The 24,099-nt window shown below is 44.5% G+C and overlaps 1 protein-coding gene across 4 annotated transcripts in view; it reads right to left on the reverse strand.

Moving 5' to 3' along the window:
- Positions 1-24,099, reverse strand: part of LOC119647214 (ras-GEF domain-containing family member 1B) — a 1,018,095-nt gene that overhangs the window by 191,691 nt on the left and 802,305 nt on the right. For all 4 annotated transcript variants that reach the window (XM_038048042.1, XM_038048043.1, XM_038048040.1 and 1 more), the window contains one exon: positions 9,271-9,491. In XM_038048042.1, the coding sequence (XP_037903970.1) occupies positions 9,271-9,491 (221 nt within the window). The remainder of the gene's footprint in view (positions 1-9,270; positions 9,492-24,099) is intronic.

Below are 24,099 nucleotides of genomic sequence, written 5' to 3' on the forward strand. Positions count from 1 at the left end.
GAGCGCGAGGGGTTGAAAGTGATCACTTCTTTAAGGGGGCCGTTCTCAGAAACTACCAAACCGAAAAATCTGAAAAAAATCAGGAGGCTGCCACTATATGGTGCCTGGGCTCCGAAATACCTTCCATGCCGATAATAAGTTAATAATAGTATATTACTACAAGTTTTTGTAATTGGTTAGAAACCCCCGTTAAGTTCATCCTAATGAAATTTTGCAGTGATATAGGCTATAATATAGAGCATGATCTCACCAAGTTTGGTGGAAATCGCACTATTACTAACAAAGTTATAATACCTCAAATTTGTTGCTTCTTTGAAAATTGAAGACTATGAACGTCAATATCACCCGAAAGTGGATACTCGCACATAATATATATATATATATATATATATATATCATTTCTACATAAAACGCATGGCTTTGCCAGAAACTGTTTAAAAAGATGCATTTTGACTTGAAGTTGACCATTTAATCAGAGAGGGTTTGTTGACTCAGTTACTTATTGCCAGCTGAGTCCACTGGGATGCGATATCCAGTCACGATAACAAATCCGTCTGCCACAAGTGAAAGCGCGAGCAATCCTTCTACCCCGATATCTGCTCAAGTTAAATTAATAATAGTCTTACGAATTTGCTTTTACGTAATCGCACCACTCTCACCAATTGTTACGCACTTCGTTTTACGTACTCGTCACTAGCTATGTTACTTGCTTTGCGTAGAGTCGTATCACTAGATTGCGTAGCACTAGACAAAACCCCATTTTATAATTTAGTATAAGCGTTTATTTTACACTAACTTATGCAACCGTACTGCACAATTAATTATAGAACAATTTTTTCAACTGGTACAATTCGCGTCACTTATGTATAGACGCGAGCTGTTCTAACTCTAGAACTAGACTGACTTTGCGGACGGACTTCCGGCCCCTTTATATCCCGCGGAACATTCTAACTACTTTATAACTCTGACAAGATTTCCTTACTGACATTAGAGATATCTGTTAACAATTATTCTAACTAAATATTCGCCTATAATTATTGTTATACAATTTTGGTGTCCTGGCTAATTGTCATTACGTCGATTTACATTGACATCACACATAATTTTCGAAAGTGACTTTCGTCACAATAGTATATTTCTAGGTCCTTGGGGAAGAAACTATCTCAAACCTAGAGCCAGAAAAATTTGTTGTTATATATGCTACGTTATGAAGCATGACATCCCCAAGTTCCATCAATGTCGTACTATCACTGACAAACTTACTGTAGCTCAAAATGTTTCTCCCGAGTAAATTTATTGCAACGCAAAACACTAAATACCAATATTGCACTAAAGTGAGTTGCAAAAGCTGATATGACCGAGGTAGTCGGAGCGTCAGTTTTAGGATCTCGACGTCATGCCCAGGGTTCGAATCCCTGCTCAAGAATGTTCCCACTTCCCCCTTTTTTAATTCAATTCAATGTCTGCCTGTCTGTGTGTTTGTCTGTCTGTCATACCCGATTTATTCGGAAATAGTTGAAGCTTGCCATTCAGGACGGCGTGGTCGCCACCCGAGCTTATAAAAAGCTAATAATGAAAGAACGGGCGGAGAACGACCACTGCAGAATGTGGGGTTCGGTGTTAGAAACGTTGGACCATCTCATTTCTAACTGTACTCTTATCGCATCGGTGCAATACATCATTAGGCATAATGCTGTATGTAAGGTTATCCATCAAAACCTTGCATACAAGTATGGGCTAATCACAGGAACATGTCCGGTTTACCGATATGAGCCGCAAACAGTACTTGATAGTTCTGCTTACAGCATGTACTGGAACCGGCAAATTCTAACTGATCGCCATATTCCACACAACAAGCCTGATGTACTATTAGTTGACAAGATGAGTCGCTCCGCGTATATTATTGATATTGCTTTCCCCCACAATAGCAACACGGAGCGGAAATACGTGAAGAAGAAGGTGAACTCTGAGCGACTGGCCGGGAAATCAAAGAACTTTGGCATCTCTAACGGGTGGTTGTAGTTCCCATAATATTGTCAGCTACAAATATTGCACCTAAATCCCTCACGGCTTCCCTTTGATGTCCTGGGACTCATACATAGTCTAGTCCCATGCAGAAATATACCATCTCGACGGATTCTCCCTTTATAATTTAAGCAGATAGGATCGTCCCAATTTAAGTATTTGGCACTTTGCGATAGTGTTACATAAAATCCGGCAACTGTGGAGATTGTGATAACTGGGAAACAAAAATAATAATTTTTGGCGGTACAATCCAATTGGATCAGGGTCTTGAAGCGTGTTAGAGCATTTCATTCACGACCGTAACGGTACACTACCGGATTACAGTACCCTATGGGGGCAATGCAGTCCGAGATTTATTACCCTGAAGAATTATGTATTTGGCTTTGACGGTTTAGATCTTAGGGCAGAGGCGATTTCATCAGACGCTGCCCCGGTGCCTCTACCCTCTACACCGTGACCGAAAGCGTCAACAGGTGGCATTTAGCTCTTTTAGAGACGAAGAATCGATTTGATGTCTGTCAGTCCGTCTGCCTGTCCGTCTATATGTTTGTCTGTCCGTCTGTCACACCTGATTTATTTATTAAATTCAAAATCCGACAAGGGTGTGAATTATATCGATCGAAATCGCCTGGTTTGAACCTAGACTGGTTTCAGCTAAAGAATTAAAGAAATGTGTTTGGGAATGAGTTGTCCTGAGCCAAATACATAATTTTTGAAAGTGTAGGGCGCACTTTCTAAAATTATGTATTTGACTTTGACTGTTTCCATCGCAGAGCAGAGGTGATCTCATGAGACGTGGCCACATACATACATACGGCCAGTTTGAGCCTAAGCTAGGCGAAATATAGATTTTTGTTTAGGATATGAGGGGTCCTCAGTCGACATCCACTTACTCCCACGTTGCATGGACCAACATCAAGTGGATGTGGACTTAGGACCTCTCATATCCCAAAAAAATCTAGCTTTAGCCTAGCTTAAGCCCGAACTATTGGCGGTGTAAACTTAAATAATATTCGCACCCTTCTTGTGTTTTTTTGATTTTATAAAGAATCGTTTTTCACCTGTTGCCAGTTTCGGTCACGCTGCTCCTAGGGCAGAGGTGAAGCAGCGTCTGAAGAGTGGTTTCTTTTTGTACACTTGGGTGCTATGCCCGAAACGAAGGGTCTATGGACCAAGAAAACATAGGAGTAAATTGCTCTCCATTTGGTCTGTTGAAACATCAAGCGGATGTGGACTTAAGATGCATCATATCCCAAACAAAAACACTTAATGAAGATTCCCAGTCAATTTTTAAAAAATATACTTTTAATAACCATGGTAATATACTGTTTATTAACTTAATTTTATTTAAACGCGAGTCGGCATGGAGGATATTTTTAGGACTTTTTTTTTATCATTTTTGTGTTGAAAAATTTCTGGGAATGGGACTGTGAAAGAAACGCTCACTTTGCAGCCCCTACACTTCCCCATTTCGTATCACAGGTCAAAACTGACTCTTCCAAAGTACTCATCCAGACCTTTCGTTTGATACCCCCTTTTTCATGTGTGGGAACCCTGCGTTAAACTCAATATCTGAAATCTTACTGACTTTGCGTAAGGGAAGTCACGGTTCCCAACTTTCTCCCAAATTCCGTATCGATTGGAGCAACCGTTTTGGAGATAATTGGTGTGAAAGATAGACAGACCGACAGATAGGCAGACAGAAAGACAGTAAATCGAATTTAATAACGTTTTCTTTTGTACAAAACCTTCATAAAGGAAGCATTGTAATTTTTTATGTTCTTACTGACCCATTGTTATTATTTAGTAGGCTCAATTTTTGCTGCTTCCTTCTATACTAAACGACCAAATGGACAATTAATCAAAACTCTTATCAGTTGATACAACATCTATCTGACCCGCATATTGCGTGATGAACTAGCATTTTCTAGGGGAAGCGGAACTGACCGCGCATATATTGTGTGAGCACCGTATTCTCTACAATTTGGTCGACTCCATGGAAAGGATATGAGAATTAGTATAATAGGCATCTTTAACATTATTTTACGTAGAAAAATTTTTCAGGTTCCGAGGAAGGTTTCGGTTTTCTAGTTAGCATTCAACGTGTTACTTTTATTTGAGCAGATAACGGCATAGGATGAATTTTTAGGTCTAGATTTTATATAGATGCGATAATTTTCAAATTTTTCGTGGAAAAAGTTCTGGCTTTATGGTTCTTTATGTTGCCTACATTTTGAGTTCTAACTCCGTCACCATCCGCGGATATGCAGAGTACGAATAGTTTTCGAAAGTACTAATTGAGTCCTTTAATTTGATACCCCACTTGACCTCGCCTCCCACTCACTGTTTGTAAAGGGACTAGTAGACCACAACAATAGGGTTCAACAGTTTCGGAGTAAATCGGGTGTAACAAATGGGTAAACAAACAGACAGGCATTGACGTTGATGCAGATTTGGATAAAGAAGTGTTCAAACGTAGTACCTTATCGGTGAAGGAAAAAAGGGGTAATACTGTGGGGACTCATAGAGAACTAAGTCATGTTCAGGTGGAGTTCCTCTTTACCCTGCTTGGGACAAAAATAGTTGAGATGCCTGAATTTACCAAGGGAAAGCTCGATGCCCACCAAGCCATGAAGAATATGGTAAGAGTTATCACAGAGAAAAAGATTCTAAGGAGAAAATAGCGTCTCAGCGATCTTTCAACAAATTATACAGGAACCGAATCGCCGAATCGGGTTTCTTCCCCGGGAGGGTATTCAAAATATTTAGCATCGCTTCCGCTATTGGTGCATGGAGACAACAAGCCCCCTTAACTCCTACGCCGCATACGAACGTTGGCAGGATCCGCCGTTTAAAACGACATCATCCAAATCAAGTGGTTCGATCTGCTGCCACCCGCCATTCTCCGCACGTTAAAGGTAGTGAAATCATCTCCCTCGAGGAACTGGCTTAATTGGCAGATGAGTTCGTCCATAACTTCCCGGCGGCAGTTATCATTCCATCAGTCGCCAGCGAAGCCCTTCATGGACAAATCACTGGGCCAGGATAAGGCAATCATGCGCGTCTCGACGGCATAACTCATCTCCTGCACTCGGACGCAGAGAGAAAACCTGCAGCAAGTGCGCTACACAACGACATCTCCATCTTGACCACGCAACAGGTCGGCAACGCGGAGCACAAATACCGACAAATTTCGTTGGTTTCATCGCACCTAAGGCATTCACTCACGCAACTGCAGGCCCCCATGCTCTTTCGTTAATGCCTTCCACGGACACAATTACCGCCACTCGCGATCTCTGCGTGTACGACAGAAATTGGCATGCCAAGTTTTTAGTTTATTCCGGCTTCGTTACCTCTCTCCCCCCGAAGTCGATTCTAAAAAAAGAAGTGACCGCTTTTACGTTTACTTCAGCTAACTCCTCATCAATCGCACGTACGGAAACCACAATGTGCAACACAGTCTGCGGTTACGTCGGCTGTTCGACTGCGGATTTTCTCAGTCACTGCAACTTCCTCGTTGATTTTTCACAGAATGTAGCCATACGTACTTTTCGAAACTGGTGCAATATTTGATATTGGGTGAAACATGGAGGAGTGAGGGCTCAAAATATGACCCCCAAAAAGTGTAACAGGTCTCGTTCTCAGAACCTATCCAACCGAAAAATCTGAAAAAAAATCACAGTGGCGCATCTCTACGAAATCTAGGCCTCAAAATATATCCGGTTCCGATATCTGCACAAATAAAGTTAATAATAGTATATTTCCACATTTTAGAAATTTACCCGGCACCCCTTTTATGTTCATCCCAGAAGTACAAAATTCGGCATGCGTGTAATGAAGAATATAATGCACAATTTGGTCAAGTTTGAAGAAAATCCAATTATTATTAACAAAGTTATAGGAGGTGAAACTTTACAATTTTTTGTGAATTTCGTACACTCTACAACCTGCATGACGTCATCATCACATATCAATTCGTCAATACCACAACGAAATAAGTTCTTGTGAATTGGGTCGCAGAGAATTATTTTGTTTTAGTTTTTTTAGTTATTTGCCAGCCAGACATGTGTGCATGTAGGTATATATCATAATATATGCGTGCTAATGAACTTTGCGGGTAGTGCCTAATTCAAATAGATATAAGAAGTAAATCGGAAATATGGGTACGATCAATTTATATACGTGCATATATGTGTACAGTATTCGGAAATAGGCAGTTTGTTTGTTTAGGGTGAGCGTAATATCTATGGCTGTAATATGTACGTATGTCTCGTAGTTTGGAAAAATATGAAGGATTATGTTGAATTTGTAGCTAAATACGGATAGAAAAATATGCGTTGAAATTTCTTACATAAGATGAACACAAAACCTTTATATCCGAAGCGCGAGCTTCCGGTATTCCGACTTGTTGATCTTATACTTCTGGCACGCGATGCACTGTCTGTCTGAAAATATTTTCCGGTGACTACCTTGTTCGTCGTCCTTATGCCTGGGTGCGCAAGACCGTGTACTGCGTGAAATGCTTACCTGCGAAAATCAGAGGGAGTAAATGGTCTTGGCCTCCTTGCCTTAGGTCTCGCAGAGCAAGTAGCCGTTTAAGCCGAAGAGAGGAAACTCCTTGAACTTGTATTGAAGTTTGTCCTCGGACACTGATGCTTTGCGTTGTCTCCCCGCCTTGGCGATTGCCGTGTAATCGACTTCGGCGGGGACTGTAACTTCAAAGCGTCCGCAACAATTTTGTTTTTTCCAGACACGTGTTGGATGTCGGGAGTAAACTGGCTGATGAAGCTCAGTTGCCGAATTTAACGACGAGACGCTCTTTCGGGCTTTTGTTTAAGCGCGAAAGGGTTTGTGATCCGTGAACGCAGCGAACGGTTGCCCTCAATAAAAAAGCGGAAGTATTTAATGGAGGGTTACGCGGCAAGTAGCTCACGATCGTAGGCGCTGCAGTTGCGTTGAGTTGGGTTGACTTGAAGAAATTTCACCTGCTTTTGTAGGAATTCGCGTTTTCCGACGTCTAGAAAGGAGTTGAAAGGTTGAAGGAGACGTTGAAAAATGCACTCGACGTGATCCAAATGCTTAGATTCGGAAAAAGAGGCGGACATAACATCATCCATGCAGACGAAACAAAAGTTCAAGTTTCGTAGGACAGAGTGGATGAGTCTCTGAAATGTCTGCGTTTACAGCCTAGCGCAGATATTTCACAAACCAAGTGTTATCCTGGAGAATTCCAAAAGTCCGGAAGCTGTGCAAATAGTCGTTTTCGAGATGACTTCGGGAGCTACAGGGATTTGGTGATACGTCTTGGCCAGATCCAAGGTTGTGAAAACACAGCAGTTTGTTAAGGAATGCGCGAAGTCATGGATGAGTGGAATAGGGTATCGGTCGGGAGTCGTCTGTTCATTCAGACGCCTGTAGTCTCCGCAGGGCCTTCCTTCGCCATTTGGCTTAAGAAACATATGGTGTGGAGATGACCAACAGCTATTTGAATGTCTACAAATACCCTGTTTTATAAGATCATCAACTTTTTTTTGCAACAGCTAGATTCTGAGGAGCCATTAGTATTTATTGATGTTAGTCTGCACATCCTACTTAAACGGGGGAGAAACTACTTTCAATAGTGGTAATAATCGTTGGCGCAACAATCAATTGGATCATTTAAGACCGTAACACTACAGAATATCCTATAGAAGGTAATGCGGTCAGCATTGCACGCGTAGTGATGACAATCGAAAAAATGTCGTTACGCGCGTGGAAATTCTTTCTGAACGGTCAGTGGCCAATCCGATGGTGCCTCATTCCCCGACTTACGCAGCACAGTATGATCAACACCTCAATGGCCTTCGCCAACAGCCCAGAAAGCTAAGGGCCTATCATCACTGCCGCTAACATCGGAAGCAACGACGTCTCCATCAATTATCAGCAACGACGCTCCAACAATCCTGCCTCCATCCTTGAAAACAGTGGTCCCCAAGAGTCTTAAAACGGTTTCATTCTGCAGCATTGAAAGGAGAGTGCTATGGTGCCATTATTGGCCAGCCTGTTGCTCCCATTCAGCCGAAGCCTGCAGCAGCCCGGGGCCGTGACGGTATTCCGAAGCGATAACGCGGAGGCAACATTTCATATAGTCCAATCATTAAAGCTGAAAATCGGTTGCGAACTCCGAATTCTTTCAGCCAAGACCGATTGAAATTAAATTTAAGGCGGGGGGAGGGTGGCATAAGAAAGAAAAGTTATGTAGCGCCGATGTACATTCAAGGTCAAAAAACACAAAAACGGTAAATTCTAGTGGAAATTGATATATAGCTCTTTTAAAGTGCTTGAGCGTTAAAAAATAACGAAGCTCTAATCAAAATAATGTAATTATCTGAATTATTGATATAAAAATCAATAACAAAACATGGTTTTCTCATATAAATTGAAAGTAAGCAGTAAGTTGAATCCCTTGAGAAACTACTATATTTAGGCCCTCGCAATAAATTCTGAAAATTTGTTGTTTTGGTGTAGTTTCGGGAAAAATCCGGATAGCTGAGTGGTTAGAAAGCAAGGATGCAACAACAACAGCAGATCCGCGCTATATAACTTTTATTTCTTATGCCTCTCTCTAAATTTCATGTCAACCTGTCTTGTCTGAAAGAATTCATAGGTCGCTTTCGATTATCAGCTTTGATGACTCGAATAATAAGCCAGTTTAGCCCACAACACCGCTGAGAAATAAAAGAAGTCTACAACATTCCCACCGCTTGCGATGAGCAAGACATCAGCGCGTGCTCGATTTGATGTAGATTAATTGTGATTATGTTTAATTTTTACATATGTAGTGAAGTAGATCGGGGGTTTTATTTAACGAGCTTGAGAATAATAATAATAATCGTTGGCACAACAATCCATATTGGATCATGGCCTTGAAGTGTGTTAGAGCACTTCATTCAAGACCGGACCGGTACACTACAGGATTGCAGTACCCTGTATGAGGCGATGTGGTCAGCATTTGCGCGCCCGAGATTATTACCTTGATTTGACTCAGGTACTCATTCACAGCTGAGTCGACTGGTATCCGACGTCAAATCATGAAACAAATTCCACTGCCACCAGCCAGATTTGAACCGCAACCTTCCGTACGACAGCCTAGTGCTCTAACCACAGAGCTATCCGGACACTTGCTTGAGAAGCTCATGACTAAATCCCAGACATGTATATATATGTTACTTGGTCACTTTATTAATTTATCAAATAATTACATACCTTATTAGGCAATCCTCTCTTGCTTCCAACGCCAGTTTTACAATATCGCTAAACACTGGAATTACTACCCAGTCGTTGGGCTTTTGTTTGGATGAAGTTGAAATGAGACTACCTCTCCTAGTACAAGGACTTATCAACTGCTTATTCCACAAATCACCAGATCCTTCCGCATGTTTGAGCATACAATTCAACTGTTCAGCTGTTCCTGCTAGATGACCCCACTGAAAAATCAATGACAAATGATGATAAGCATTTCTGCCTTATATTTAATAATCTTTATATATGACAAACTTCTAGATCTAAATGGTATATTGGAGACATAAATATTATGTCCTTACTAAACAAACAACCATTGTCTATTACCGCATATTGATGCGTACATGTTAATGCATATACATGTCCAAATTGATCGCATGCATCTGAATATTTTCGCATTACTGCATGTAGCAGACCTAACATACATATAACGAAAGCTTTATTAATATATCGAACCCGCTCCCTCCACGACATCCAGCCAAGGCAGTAAGAGGATCGTCACTGATAACGAGAAGAAACATTTTCAGTGACAAAATACAACCCTGCTGGACTGCCCTTTCGATTAAAAATTCCTCTGAGATTAGTTGGATTGGCTTAACACATTACAGAATTATGTCTTATATTATTCACTTATACTGGCGAAAAAAAAACATTTTCGAAGATAATCTTTAAAGAGGTTTTCAGGGAAATCTCGGACATTGGTAATATACCATTAATGACTTTATTTGAGCAGATGTAGGAACGGGATGTATTTTAAGGGCGGAATTTCGTATAGATGCATTATTATTATTATTTCCGTTTCTAATTTTTCGGCTGCATAGGTTCCACTTCACTTTTTGGAGCTCACATTTTGAGTTCCCATGTTCCACCCAATATCATAAATGAAATCTGTTTCCAAAAGTATTAATTGAGCCCTTCCATTTGATATTCCACATGACTATATTTTCTAAACAAAAACTGGCACTTGTTTTTGCACCGCCACCTGCTCAACGCAAATGCTTGCTATATGTAAAGGAACTCACAGACCACACCTTCTTACAATATTTCCTGACAATAAGTTTAGCTGTTTGTACGTAAATCGGGTATGACAGACAAACACAAGATGAACGGAGAGACAGACATTGAATCAATTAAATAACAATAATGAATATGTACATATGTTGGTATATACATTCGGCGATAATACTAGCGCAATTTTCTTATTTTCGGTGGAATGCTCATTTAAAATGAAAATGAAGTAGCCAAATTCTAACCTCATAGGAAAATAGGAGGAACAAATAGAGCGTCTAGCACGGAATGTGGTGGTATATACACGGGTTAGATACAAGGTAGCTAAGTGGTGCGTGGCGCTTATAATTCATGTATTGATGTGTCGGTGTTCGATGGGACCTAAATGATTTCCTTATGTATATTTCCAACTCCTATCCGTCAGATACATCCCACCATCACCAAAACGCGTAGATTTTTTCATACGCAAGTCACTAAAGCCTGTAGAATATGTGTGATGTTTTACTTCCACCCAAGGAAATCATACACAGGACGGAAACTCCAGCGGCAAAGGGCACGCAATCTCATGTGCACCTTTCGAGTAGGGACGAGGTAGGTAAGTGATATTGGTGTTTCGGTGTGTCGATGTCGGCTAGATGGTTTTCTCACGTCCTAGTTCAGCAGAAAACGCATGCATCTGAAAGACTGATCTTGGATGCATCTACTATTTTCCTCCTCACAGGCAAACATGGATCTATGCGTGTTTGCTTTCACCAAGCGTCCAATAAAAGAAAAATTTCTAAGCATAATTTGCGCACTAATTCCATTAAGATCCATTACCATTAGCCCGAAATTAATCTTTAATCAAGCTCTTCGTTTAGTTCTCGCTGAGATGTGCCAAGCCATAAACAGCTGTTATATCTATTGTTGTGATAGATACTACCACGCGCTTGCAGCAACTCGCAGCCACCTGCTCGCAACCGCGTAGGCGCATATTAACACCAGCTCTTTGCGCTGAATTTGGTTGGTGCAACTCCCGCCGCGGTAGAACGTGCGCAAAACTTTTCCATTCCATTCAATTTAAAACAAGTCGGAATACCGGAAGCTCACGCTTCAGGTTTTCAGGTTTTGTGTTCATCTTATGTAAGAAACTTCAACGCATATTTTTCTATCCGTACATAGCTACAAATCCAACATAATCCTTCATATTTTTCCAAACTATAAGACGTAGGTACTTATTACAGCCATAGATATGCTCACCCTAAACAAACAGATGTACATATATAGTGCGTATATTAAATGCCGCTGGTTTAATGTATAAATATCTCTATCTGAATTAGAAACTACCCGCAAACTTCGTTAGCAAGCATATACTATATACCTACATGTACAAGTGACTAAAAAACTAAAACAAAATAATTCTTTGCGACCTCATTCATAAGAACTCATTTCGATGTGGTATTGATGAATTGATATGTGATGATGACGTCATACAGGTTACAGAATGCACGAAATTCGCAAAAAATACCAAAGTTTCACACCCCATAACTTTGTTAATAATGGTTTAATTTTCTTCAAACTTGACCAACTTGTGCATTATGTTCTTCGTTATACTCATGCCATATTGCCAAATTTTATAATTCTGGGATGAACATAAGTGGGGTTGCCGGGTAAATTTCTAAAATGTCGAAATATACTATTATTAACTTTATTTGTGCAGATATCGGAACCGGATGTATTTTCAGGCCTAGATTTCGTAGAGATGCAACAGATTTTTCGGTTGGGTAGGTTCTAAGAACGAGACCTGTTACACTTTTTAGGGGTCGTATTTTCAACCCTCACTCCCCTATGTTTCACCCAATATCAAATATGGAATCAGTTTCGAAAAGTACTAATTGAGCCCTTTAATTTGATACCCCACAGGGCCACATTATGTGAAGAAAAAATTTTGCACCCTCCATTCACATGTATGGGGAGCCCCCCCTTAAACTTAACACAAAATGGTGCCAGTTGCTGCATGTAAAGGGAACAACAGATGACATACTTGTGACAATCGATCCAGTCGTTTCCGAATAAATCTAGTGTGACAGACAGACAGATAGACAGACGGACAGACAGAATTGTTTTATCTGAACAGTGGTTGTGCTAAAGAGGAGCCGTTTAAAAACGCTAACGATCCTTTCAGGCGCAGCGCTAGAGTATTGAGGTCGCCGACAGGGAAAAGTGGAGGAGATCGGATATTAGAGCGCATACCAACTACAAGTGTAACGAAAAACTCGGCAGCAAACAGTGTTAATGCTGTAAATGGCGAGGAAAAAGACGCTTTTGCAAAGTTAGGGGAGATGATTTTGAACCTGATGGAGTTTGTAGGTCCCCGGCACAACGTGCACGGCGAAATAAAAAGCCAAGTGCGTGCTATCAGATCGATGTATTTTGAAGCACGAAACGAACTACACAGCTCTCAGAACAAAAAGGTTACAGTAGAAGTAGCAACACAAACGTCCTCAAAATCAATCCACCTGATAGAAACTCGGACTAGAGCTGATAATCTAGCAGTGGACCGTGAAAAAAAAAATAGCAGAGCCCCGCAAATGCCATAGGGACGCTAATATTGAATCCCCAGAGCGGACTCTAAAGCGCAAGAAGGGCAAAGTACAGCAAGTGCAATCAACAAACTTTCCCGGTGAAAGTTTACCAAACCATCAGGAGATACGCGTCAGTGACTCTACTTGGACTAAAGTAGAGCGAAAAGGCAGGCCACAAAAGAGGTCACAGCCCGATGCGCTTATTATAAAATCAACAAGCGACCTGACATATGCAGAAATCTTACGGAAAGTAAAAACAGACAGTTCCCTCTTGGACTTGGGTGAACACGTGAACCGTATAAGACGCACGCAGAAAGGCGATTTGCTCCTTGAGTTTAGGCCAGGAGAGAGTAAGTCCCACGATTTACATAAGAAGATCGAGTCATCACTGGGCAAAGTAGCTGAGGTAAAGGTGAGCCAGGACTCAATGCTAATTAAATGCAAGGACCTGGATGAGATCACCACAAAAGCGGAGATCTGCGAGGCCTTAAAGACTCAACTCGGCCTAGATTCGATCCTTGAGTCCAATGTGATAAGGCTCCGAAAAGCATATGATGGTACTCAGACGGCCACAATAGCCATACCATTCGAAGCAGCAAAAAAGGCTGTTACTGTTGGCAAAATACGCGTCGGCTAGGTCAGCTGTCGACTGCGAAAACAGATATCGCCAAAGAGGTGTTCCAAATGCCTGGAATTTGGACACATCTCGAGAAACTGTTCAAGCAAGTACGATAGATCTAAGTTGTGCCGAAAATGTGGAGAAGAAGGGTATATTGCCAAAGAGTGCAATGTGAATCCTAAATGCCTGCTATGCAGAGAAACAGAGGAGAGTAACGTCGATCATGTCACAGGCAGTTACCGATGTCCGGCGTTTAAAAAGGCGATTTCAGTTTTTCGCAATTGAAATTCCTACAGCTGAATTTAAACCATTGTCAGGCAGCTCAGGAGCTGCTTTCTCAAAGCGTGCTGGAATATGAAATTGACGTTGCCATTATATGCGAATATTACAAAGACTTCCACAGTGGTGTCTTTGTATCAGACAGAAGCGGCAAAGCGACAATCTGGACTTGCGGAAACCGAGCGATCGAAAATACGAGCAATAGGATAGAAGACGGATTCACACGAGCTAAGGTAGGCGGCATTCACGTATTCAGCTGCTACGCTGCGCCGAGCCTCACGCTAGAGGAATTCGCATTGATGTTGGAAAAATTAGCTTCCGAAGCAAGCTGCCACAACCCAATAATAATAGCTGGCGATTTTAACGCGCGGGCCGAAGATTGGGGAAGTCGCGAAACAAATGCTAGAGGCTGCATATTGCTCGTAGTATTTACACGTTTGAACGTTGTCCTGGCAAATACTGGCGGCGTCAATACTTTTCGGAGACGGGATATGGGATCGGTAATAGACCTTATCTTTGTTAGCGATTCATTATCTAAGGATCTCGAATGGCATGTGAGCGAGGAATATACGCACAGTGACCATCAGGCTATCATCTTCCAGATGGAGCGTACGACAGGAGCAAAGCGAATCAAGAACACTGCAATATCGGGTTCGACCTCCAAAAAACTTGATGAAGAAATGTTCGAGGAAATACTTCTGCAGGAAGCGATGCCGGTGGGAAATGCACGAGAAAAGGTGGTGCAGGTCCTTGAAAAGTTACAAAAGGCTTGTGACGCTTTCATGCCTCGCCGCACAGTACTCAAAAAACGAATGCCCAACTTCTGGTGGAATGCCGAAATCGAAGAACTTCGTAAAGTTTGCCTTAAAGCCAGAAGACACAGCCAACGTAGCAGAAACCGGTCTGAATCTGAAGAGTTGCACAACCAATATAAGAAGGCGAGGAAAGCATTGCAAGCAGCCATCTCTAGAAGTAAAACTGAACACTTCAAGAGATTATGCAAGGAAGCGGACTTCGACCCATGGGGAGGTGCATACAAGGCAGTTATGACAACAATCAAGGGAAAGCGCTCACCGCCGATCACCAACTCTGATTTGCTGCGGGAAATCATTAGCACTGTCTTCCCATACGTTTCAAGTGAGTCGAACCTACCCACTGCCCAGGTAGATCTCGGTGAAATTCCCGAGGTAACCACGAAAGAAGTCCTGGAAGCTTCGAAGAAGATTGCCGAAAATAAAGCTTAGACGGCATTCCGAATAAAGCATTGACAGTGGCCGTCAAGACAGTTCCAACGTGGTTCTCTGAAACATTTACCACATGCCTCAAAGATGAGATTTTCCCGGAAGAGTGGCGGAAATAGAAGCTTGTGCTAATCCCGAAGCCAAATAAACCTTTGGGTGATCCTTCGTCTTATAGACCTATATGCCTGCTAAACGGCATCGGCAAACTTTTCGAACGGGTCATCTTCAATAGGATTGTACCAATCACAGAAAGGGAGGGTGGTCTCTCAGACAGGCAGTTCGGATTCCGAAAGGCAAGATCTACTGTCAATGCCATCAGCACGGTGACGGAAATTGCGGAAAAAGCACTGGAGGCCACTAAATCTTGTGCGGTAGTTCCTCTCGATGTGAAGAATGCCTTTAATACAGCAAAATGGAACAAAATAATTGCGGCTTTAACCAAATTGGGCGGTCCTAAATATCTAGTGCACATAGTCATGAAATTTTTCCGGGAGAGGATATTGTGTTACGATTCGGACGATGGACCTAAAACGTATACAACAACCTGAGGGGTTCCACAAGGATCAGTCCTCGGTCGTCTCCTGTGGATAATAATGTATGACGGAATTCTAAAGTTGCAACTACCCAAAGGAGTGACACTCATTGGTTTCGCAGACGATATCGGAGTAACTATCGTCGCACAAGACATTGATGAGATCGAGGTACTCACAAACGAGGCAATTTTTGAAATCAGGTCTTGGCTAGAGGAAGCTGGTCTGACATTCGCGGAGCATAAAAACCGAGGTAGTTTTGATTACAAAGCGAAGGAACCAGACGTCGATGAAGATCAGGATTGGAGAACACGTAATACAGTCGCAGCCAACGCCTAAATACTTAGGAGTTATGGTGGACCAAAGACTGAAATTCAAGTCTCATCTTGAAAATTTAGCAACCAAGGCTTCCGGAGTGGCTACATTGTTGGCAAGAATGTTGCCAAATATAGGTGGTCCTAGGCAAAGCCGTCGGCTCCTGATCTCGAGAGTTGTTAGCTCCATCTTGCTTTATGCAGCTCCAGTCTGGGCATCGTCTTTGAAGGTGGAAGCAAACAGAAGAAAAATCGCAGCCCCATACCGATTGAGCACATTACGTACATCATGCGCTTACCGTACAACTTCAGATGAAGCAGCTTGTGTGATAGCCGGCATGATCCCCATCGACATCTTGGCGAATGAGGGTCGACGCCTCTATGACCCATCGTATGCAATCGGTGAGTCTTATACCAATCGTCGGCAATTGGCACTAAGCGATTCTATTTTGGAATGGCAGAAAAGGTGGGATGATTCACCTAAAGGACGCTGGACACACAGGATTATCCCAGATGTCTCTAAATGGATCAAGGGGAGACACGGTGAGGTTAGTTACCACCTAACTCAATTCCTATGCGAACACGGAGGGTACCGTGCATACCTTTATCGCTTCGCGCGTGATGACTCCCCGTATTGCCCAACATGCGTGATGATTCCGGAAGATGCGGAGGATGCTGTTTTTAACTGCCCGCGGTTCGTTGCACACAGAGCGGAGGCGGAAATTGACGCCGAAGCACGGTTGACACCCGAGAATATCGTGGACTATATGCTAGCCTCTGAAACATCTTGGAGGACGATGGAAAAATTAATGAAGGTGATCCACAATCTGCTGAGGAGGGAGGAGCTTCGGAGTAAAGTGACAAATAACGACAGAAGCCGCAGTTCATAACTGATCCTGCCCCGCGATGTAATACCGAAATGGCAGTACCGCGGGGTAAGCGAAGGAGAAGAAGGTGGTTTTAGTGAGTGAAAGTCTCACATAACCGTATGGCAGGAGCCAGCGGTAGGTTTTGAATCTTTCCACCTTCCAACGTATAAAAAAAAAAAAGACAGACCTTTGAGGAGTGGCCAGATCTCCCATCAGGCGCGACCCCAGCTGGCGGGTTGGGGCATACCTATTGATGTGTTCATGTACTTTTCTTTTCTGACTATGCATGGGCTTGTGTTTGCTCATCTCTGGTGCGCGGACCAAAATGTCTATGGGAAGGATACCCTGAACATAAAACCATCATGGAAGACGAGAGAAGGAGGAAACTTACGGTGCAGGGGCTCGGAACCCCAGTACCGGCGGCTTTCAGGAGTGAACAAGCAGGCTCCAGGTCGTCGATATCCCTCGACCGCAGTGCCTCGGTGGTGGGCAACTTAGCCACCTTGGCATATAATGCTACAAGTGATTTGGATCTGGAGAAGGAGGTTTTCAAGCGAACTGCAACCTTACCGAGAACGCTAATAACAAGAGCAAACAAAGATGAACTAAAGGCAGCTTTTTGGACAACAAAAACCGTGACAATACCCAGCGCTCATGTTCAAGAAGGAAGTGCTCCAGGAACAAGGAAGAGATCCATTCAAAAGAAGCTCATCAACTTTGAGATCTCCACCAATGCCAAAGACGATGAAGGATAAAGTACAGGCCAAAAGTGAAGGAGTAACCCTGCCGGGACTTATAGGGTCAGAGTCCCGATCCGGACGAATTACCTTTCACCCAGCTTGGAGCAAAAATAGTTGAGCTGTCCGAGTTTATCTAGGACAAGCAGGACAAGAAAAGAATAATAAGGGCACGCCGAACCCCGCTGTGCCAACAGTATCACAAGCGACCCAAGTGACGCCTAACTGTACTACCATCGAATCCCAGAGAAATAAGCGAGTACGTCAAAACGAGGGGGATCCTATAAATAATCAGCAGGCGCCTAAGAGAAAAAAGGTGGACAGGACATTCTAAAAACCAGCAACAACAGCTCAGAAGGAGGAAAGCCTACTGCGAATCTAGGAAAGACGACCAGCGTTGCGAAACCCAAGACAAACGAAAACGATGGATGGACTAAAGTTACCAACAAAAAAGCGAAACGAAAAGCAAAAGCGCGAACTCGTCTAGATGCGGTTGTTGTCTCCAGTAAGGGCAATCTGTCCTACGCGAAGAGGGTCAAAGCAGATCCCGACCTAAAAGATCTGAGCGGAAATGTGAACAGAATCCGAAGAACCCAGAAAGAAGATTTCATGTTCGAGCTGAAAAGATCCAGCGTGGGCAAAGCTGATGACTTTCGCACTCAAGTGAAAAACTCACTTGGGGAGAATGCCGCAGTGCATGCCTAAAAACATGAGATCTATATACAATGTAAAGATCTCGATGAAGTGACATCGAAAGGCGAAATTTGTACTGCTCTGAAGGAACAATTCAAGTTGAAAGACCTTACAAAGGAGTCTGTTGTGAGTTTACGATGAGCCTATGGCGGTACTCGAACGGCCACAATACGAGTACCAGCGGAGACAGAGCAGAAGTTGTTGGCGGCCGGAAAAGTTCGGATTGGATGGGTTGTCTACCGTTTAAGAGAAAAGACTTCACTAAAGAGATGGTTTAAATGCCTCATGTTTGGGCACTTCGCGAAGGTATGCACCAGCAGTATTGATCAATCCGACCACGTTCGAATCTGAGATGGAAATCGCCATCAAAAGTGCGCCGTACAGAAACCGTCACGGTGGCGTATGGGTTACAGATTCGACTGGTGGAGCGGCGATATGGGTTTGTGGTCGACAGGTCATACAATGTACTGCAAGTCAGGCAGCCAGTGGCTTTGTATGGGCAAAAATAAGTGGTGTATATGTATACAGCTGCTACGCCCCACCAAGTTTGACACTGTCTGAATTCGAGCAAATGCTTGATGATCTTGTTCTCGACGCAAGGGGATGAAGTCCAAAGGTGATTGCTGGTGATTTCAATGCCTGGGCCCTAGAGTGGCTGTAAACACCTTTCAGAAAGGAGAGTCATACTCTGTTGTAGACCTGACCTTTGCCAGCCCTGCGCTGACGCGAGGTATGTCCTGGTGCGTCAGGGAACGCTACACCCACAGCGATCACCAGGCAATCTTCTTTGAGACATGTATCCAGCCACAGGGCAAAGACCCATCATGCCCGAAACCGAAATAGACTTCAGGCTGGTCTGTAACATCTTTAGATGAGCAGACCTTCATAGAGGTGTGGTTAGATCAACCTGATAAAGCAGGCGCCTCTATGGAAAGGGCCATCCATCTGGCTCAATGCATCGCCAAAGCATGTGACGCGTCCATGCCTAGGAGGTGCGCATTCCCCAGTAGGAGACCAAACTACTGGTGGAATGATGAACTGACCAGTCTTCGATCAGCCTACCAGCGAGCCAGAAAAGCGGCTCAGAGGGCGGTAGGTAGAGTCGATCAAGGGCAGAAAGAGCGCGCCTACAAGGCAGCCCGCAATACCCTCAAGCTCGCCATCCAGCGAAGCAAGAGGAATTGCTCTAAGGAGCTCTGCTCAAAAGCGGACGTAAACCCGTGGGGGAGAGCTTATGGAATGGTGATAGAACGATTCAGAGGCCGTTCATCTCCGCAGATTACGTGTCCTTCCCTCTTGCTGAAAATCATCCAGGGGTTATTCCCCCAGGAAGAGGGGAGCACCGACACATTCCAACCACCTCTGGATGTGATGGCAATCCCGCCAGTCACCAGAGACGAGCTCCTGGAGATCTGCGGTAGAATAGGAGACAATAAAGCACCGGGCCTGGACGGAGTACCGAATAAGCCCCTTAAGCTTCCCGTGAAATCCAGGCCGGACATGTTCGCTGAGTTGTTCGAAGCGTGCATATCCGAAGAAATATTTCCAGCGGCATGGAAGCGACAGAAGTTGATATTTCTGCCGAAGCCTGGTAAACCTCCAGGTGAACAATCCTCATACCGACCCATATGTCTTTTGGACACGGTGGGGAAAATGCTAGAGCGGGTAATCTATAACAGATTACTCCCGGTTGTTGAGAGCCAAGGCGGCCTTTCAGATCGGCAGTATGGGTTCCGTAAAGCCAGATCAACCATTGATGCCATAAAATTGGTTACTACCTTGGCCGAAGATGCAATCCACGGAAAGGGTAGTACCAGGGAATATTGCATGGTAGTAACTCTGGACGTGAAAAATGCATCCAATTCGGCCAATTGGAATCAAATACGCAAATCCCTGGCGAAGGTTGGCGTTCCCGCCTATCTCGCTGCTATCGTCGATAGTTACTTAACTGAAGGGAGGCTATGGTATGACACCGACGACGGACCGGAGGAGTACGTTGTTTCCGCGGGTGTCCCACAGGGCTTCGTATTGGGCCCACTACTGTGGAACATTATGTACAACGATGTTCTTAATCTTCCCCTTCCAGAGGAAGCGACAGTGGTGGGTTACGCTGACGACATAGCGCTGGTTGTTGTCGCAAAGCATCTCGAAGATGCTGAGTTATACTCAAGCGAAGCAATCAGTGCTGTCAAATGCTGGTTAGAGAGCTCTGTTCTGACGCTTGTGGAGGAAAAAACGGAAGCGGTCCTCATCACGGAGCGCCGGAAGAGAAATTACGCCTGTGTTAGAATCGGGAATCATATCATCACTTCCAAGCCGACCATTAAATACTTGGGGTGATAAGCAGGTAGCTGGGCTATAAGCAACACGTGCAGTATGTTTGTGATAAATCACCCACTGCTAGTATGGCCCTATCGAGGATGATGCCGAACGTGGGAGGGCCACGCATACCTTAAGGTTGCTTATAGCCAGGGTGGTAACCTCAATCGTGCCTTATGCGACCCCAGTTTGGAGCGAGGCGTTGCGGATGCGAGTTAATACTAGCAATCTGAATGCAGTCTACAGGAGGACAGCCCTGGGGGTGTGCTCTGCCTTCAGGACTGTCTCAGATGATGCAGCATTCGTCATCTCTGGAATGATGCCGGTTGACATCTTGGCAGATGAGATGGCGAATATATACCATGCGAAGCAATCTCTCCCTTATTGCAGATGAAGAACACCGAGAGGGAGAGATCCATAAATATATGGCAAGAGCGGTGGGAACGCCCGGGAAAGGGTCGGTGGACTCAAAGGATAGCGCACGTGATCTGCAGGAATGAACGATCTCCGAACCGCCCCGTCACGATTTTATAGAGCTAGCTACCCCACGGGATTTTGTTCGCCTTCGAACAAAGCTTGAGCTTCTTCCAGGACTGCTTATATGAATTCTCCTTTTGCCCTTGATCGATCCAATCTATTGCCCTCTAAGCCGTCTGACTTGATGGCAAATCAGTCGAAGGCTGGCCAGTTCCCTATTCTACCAATGATTGGGTCCTCTAGTGGGGAATGTGCTCCTCCTAGGAATCGATGCGTCACATGCTTCAGAGATGAATTGCGTGGCTTGGAGAGCTCTATCCGTTGAGGCGCCTGCTACGCTTGGCCGGTCGACCCACGCCTCCATGAATGATTGTTTATCTCTTGCTTTTGCAGACCACTCAGGCATTCTTTTTGATTTCAGCTTCCGATATGGGGATCTCCGGCCCCCTGGCTCCGTCCTTAGTTCAAAACTGATTGCCTGTTGGTGCTCAGAGGTGGCGGCGAGGAAGATGGGGCGGCAACCCTATCGGCCAAACCAAAACCAAGTGGTCGAGGAGAACCTCCATAGTGGTGGCACCGGGAGACGCTGTAATCACTTTGGTTTGCCGGCCGTGATTCAGTAGGCGAATGCTCCAAAGACCTAATCACGGGGACTCATCTGAAGTGGCAAATTGGTCACGAAACCTTACCAGGGGTATACTGGTACCATGGGAACCGGGAAAGCTCCTAGACTATCATACTTCGGGTGAACTCCCGTTGTATGTGAGTACAGCTCGGTTATTTGTGGTAAGCCCCCCTGTGGGAGTTTCATGGTGGTTGTTATGCTCAAGCGAGAAGAGACCTTCGGGCCTCGACGTGATGTTGCGTATCAACACGGGTGCCGTACTCCATAGTTCGGTAGCGATTTAGGTAATTCTTGCATCCACCAGTATGAATGCTAAGCCATGCACTTGGTATAGACTGGTACCGTTCTTGCTTGTCTCAGCGGGGCTCTGATTGTGGTCACAAAATCAATCCGTGTCTGAAGAGGACCGTAGGATTAAGTCTCACGACAGGTGCCTACGTAAAACACTATGGGCTTCACTGTCAGCGCAACTGGTGCTGAGAGATGGCGGTGAGGAAGACGGGGCGGCAACCCTGTCGGCCAAACCAAAACCAAGTGGCCAAGGAGAACCTCCATAGTGGTGGCACCGGGAGACGCTGTAATCACTTTGGTTTGCCGACCGTGATTCAGTAGGCGAATGCTCCAAATGCCTAATTAGGGCGATCAGACCCGAGTCTGCACGGGGACTCATTTGAAGTGGCAAATTGGTCACGAAACGTTACCAGGGGTATACTGGTATCATGGGAACCGGGAAAGCCCCTGGACTTACATACTTCGGGTGAACTTCTGTTGTATGTGAGGACAGCTCGGTTATTAGCGGTTGCCCCCCCTAGTGGGAGTTTCATGGTGGTTGTGGTTATGCTCAAGCGAGAAGAGACCTTCAGGCCTCGACGTGGTGTTGCGTATCAACACGGGTGCCGTACTCCATAGTTCGGTAGAGATTTAGGTAATTCTTGCATCCACCAGTATGAATGCTAAGCCATGCACTTGGTATAGACTGGTACCGTTGTTGCTTGTCCCAGCGGGGCTCCGATTGTGGTCACAAAATCAATCCGTGTCTTAAGAGGACCGTAGTACCCATGTACTCGAGGAGGGCGATCAGACCGGAGTCTGCAAGGGACTCATCTGAAGTAGCTCTGCGACGAAGCCTTACCAGAGGTTATCTGGTACCATGGGAACCGGGATGGCCTTCTGAGAGCACATGCTCCAGGAGAATTCCTGGAGGATGTGTTCTCGGCCCGGTTATTTGCGGTTCGCCCCCTTGTGGGAGTTTCATGGTGGTTGTGGTTATGCCTACATCGCGGGCAGAGCTCCTCGGAGCTCGAGCGTGGAGTTGCGCTATACAACTCGGGTGCCGTACTCCTTAGTTGCGGCAGAGGTCTTAGATAGGCCTCGCATCCAATGGTATGAATGCTGAGCCTGCACTCAGTACCGCTGTGCTTGCATGGCGGGGATGTGATTGTGGTCCCAAAATCAATCCGTGTCCAAAGAGGACCGTGGGATTATGCCCTCACGGCAGATGCTCACGTTAAACCCGCAGGACTTTCATGTTAGCGCAACTGAAGTCGAGGAGGCAATAAAACAAATGAAGTCGGGGAAAGCAACAGGACCTGACGACATCGCATCTGAACTTTGGAAAGCGAAGAGCTGGGAGCCAACACTGTGGCTCAGTGAATTCTTTAACCGGGTTATTCAGGAAGGAAGAACACCATCTGACTGGCAAGAAACTACCACTGTTCCAATATGGAAAAAGAAAGGTAGTTCAGCAGAATGTTCAAATTACTGTTCGATCCGGTTACTTTCCCAAACCATGAAGATTTTTGAACGCATTCTTGACAACCGTATTCGCGAAATCGTTGAAATAACCGTGAATCAAGCCGGATTTGTCAAGAACTACGGAACTACTGACGCAATACACGCTGCGCGGTTACTCATGGAGAAACACCGTGAGAAGCATCGCCCTCTTTACATTGCCTTTCTGGATCTTGAGAAAGCGTTTGACCGTGTACCACACGAACTCATCTGGTATGCTTTACGACAACACTCTACCACGATCCGAAAAGTAAAGTTCGAAGTATGGCGGGTGTATCAAAACCGCTTCGTGTCTCTGTTGGTGTTCATCAAGGAAGCGCCCTCTCACCACTCCTCTTTGTTGTTGTTATGGACACCGTCACACGGGATATCCAACGTCCAGCGCCCTACACACTGCTTTATGCAGATGATGTTTTCCTAGCATCTGATAGCAAAAATGATCTCGAGCAACTTGTTCAAAAATGGAATGATCGCCTCATGCAACACGGTCTCAGATTGAATTTAAACAAAACTGAATTTTTGACGACCGAAACCCATGAAAGAGGCACAATCACTGTCAGCGGCAGTGATCTGCCCAGAACTAAGCGATTTAAATACCTCGGGTCAACTCTATCAGCCAATGGAGAACTGCGTTATGAAATTGCTTCACGCATTAACGCAACCTGGATGAAGTGGCGTTCCACAACTGGTGTTCTTTGTGATCGACGTATGAACGAACGTCTCAAAT

This window comes from Hermetia illucens, chromosome 1 (assembly GCF_905115235.1).
Source record: "Hermetia illucens chromosome 1, iHerIll2.2.curated.20191125, whole genome shotgun sequence".
NCBI lineage: Eukaryota > Metazoa > Arthropoda > Insecta > Diptera > Stratiomyidae > Hermetia > Hermetia illucens.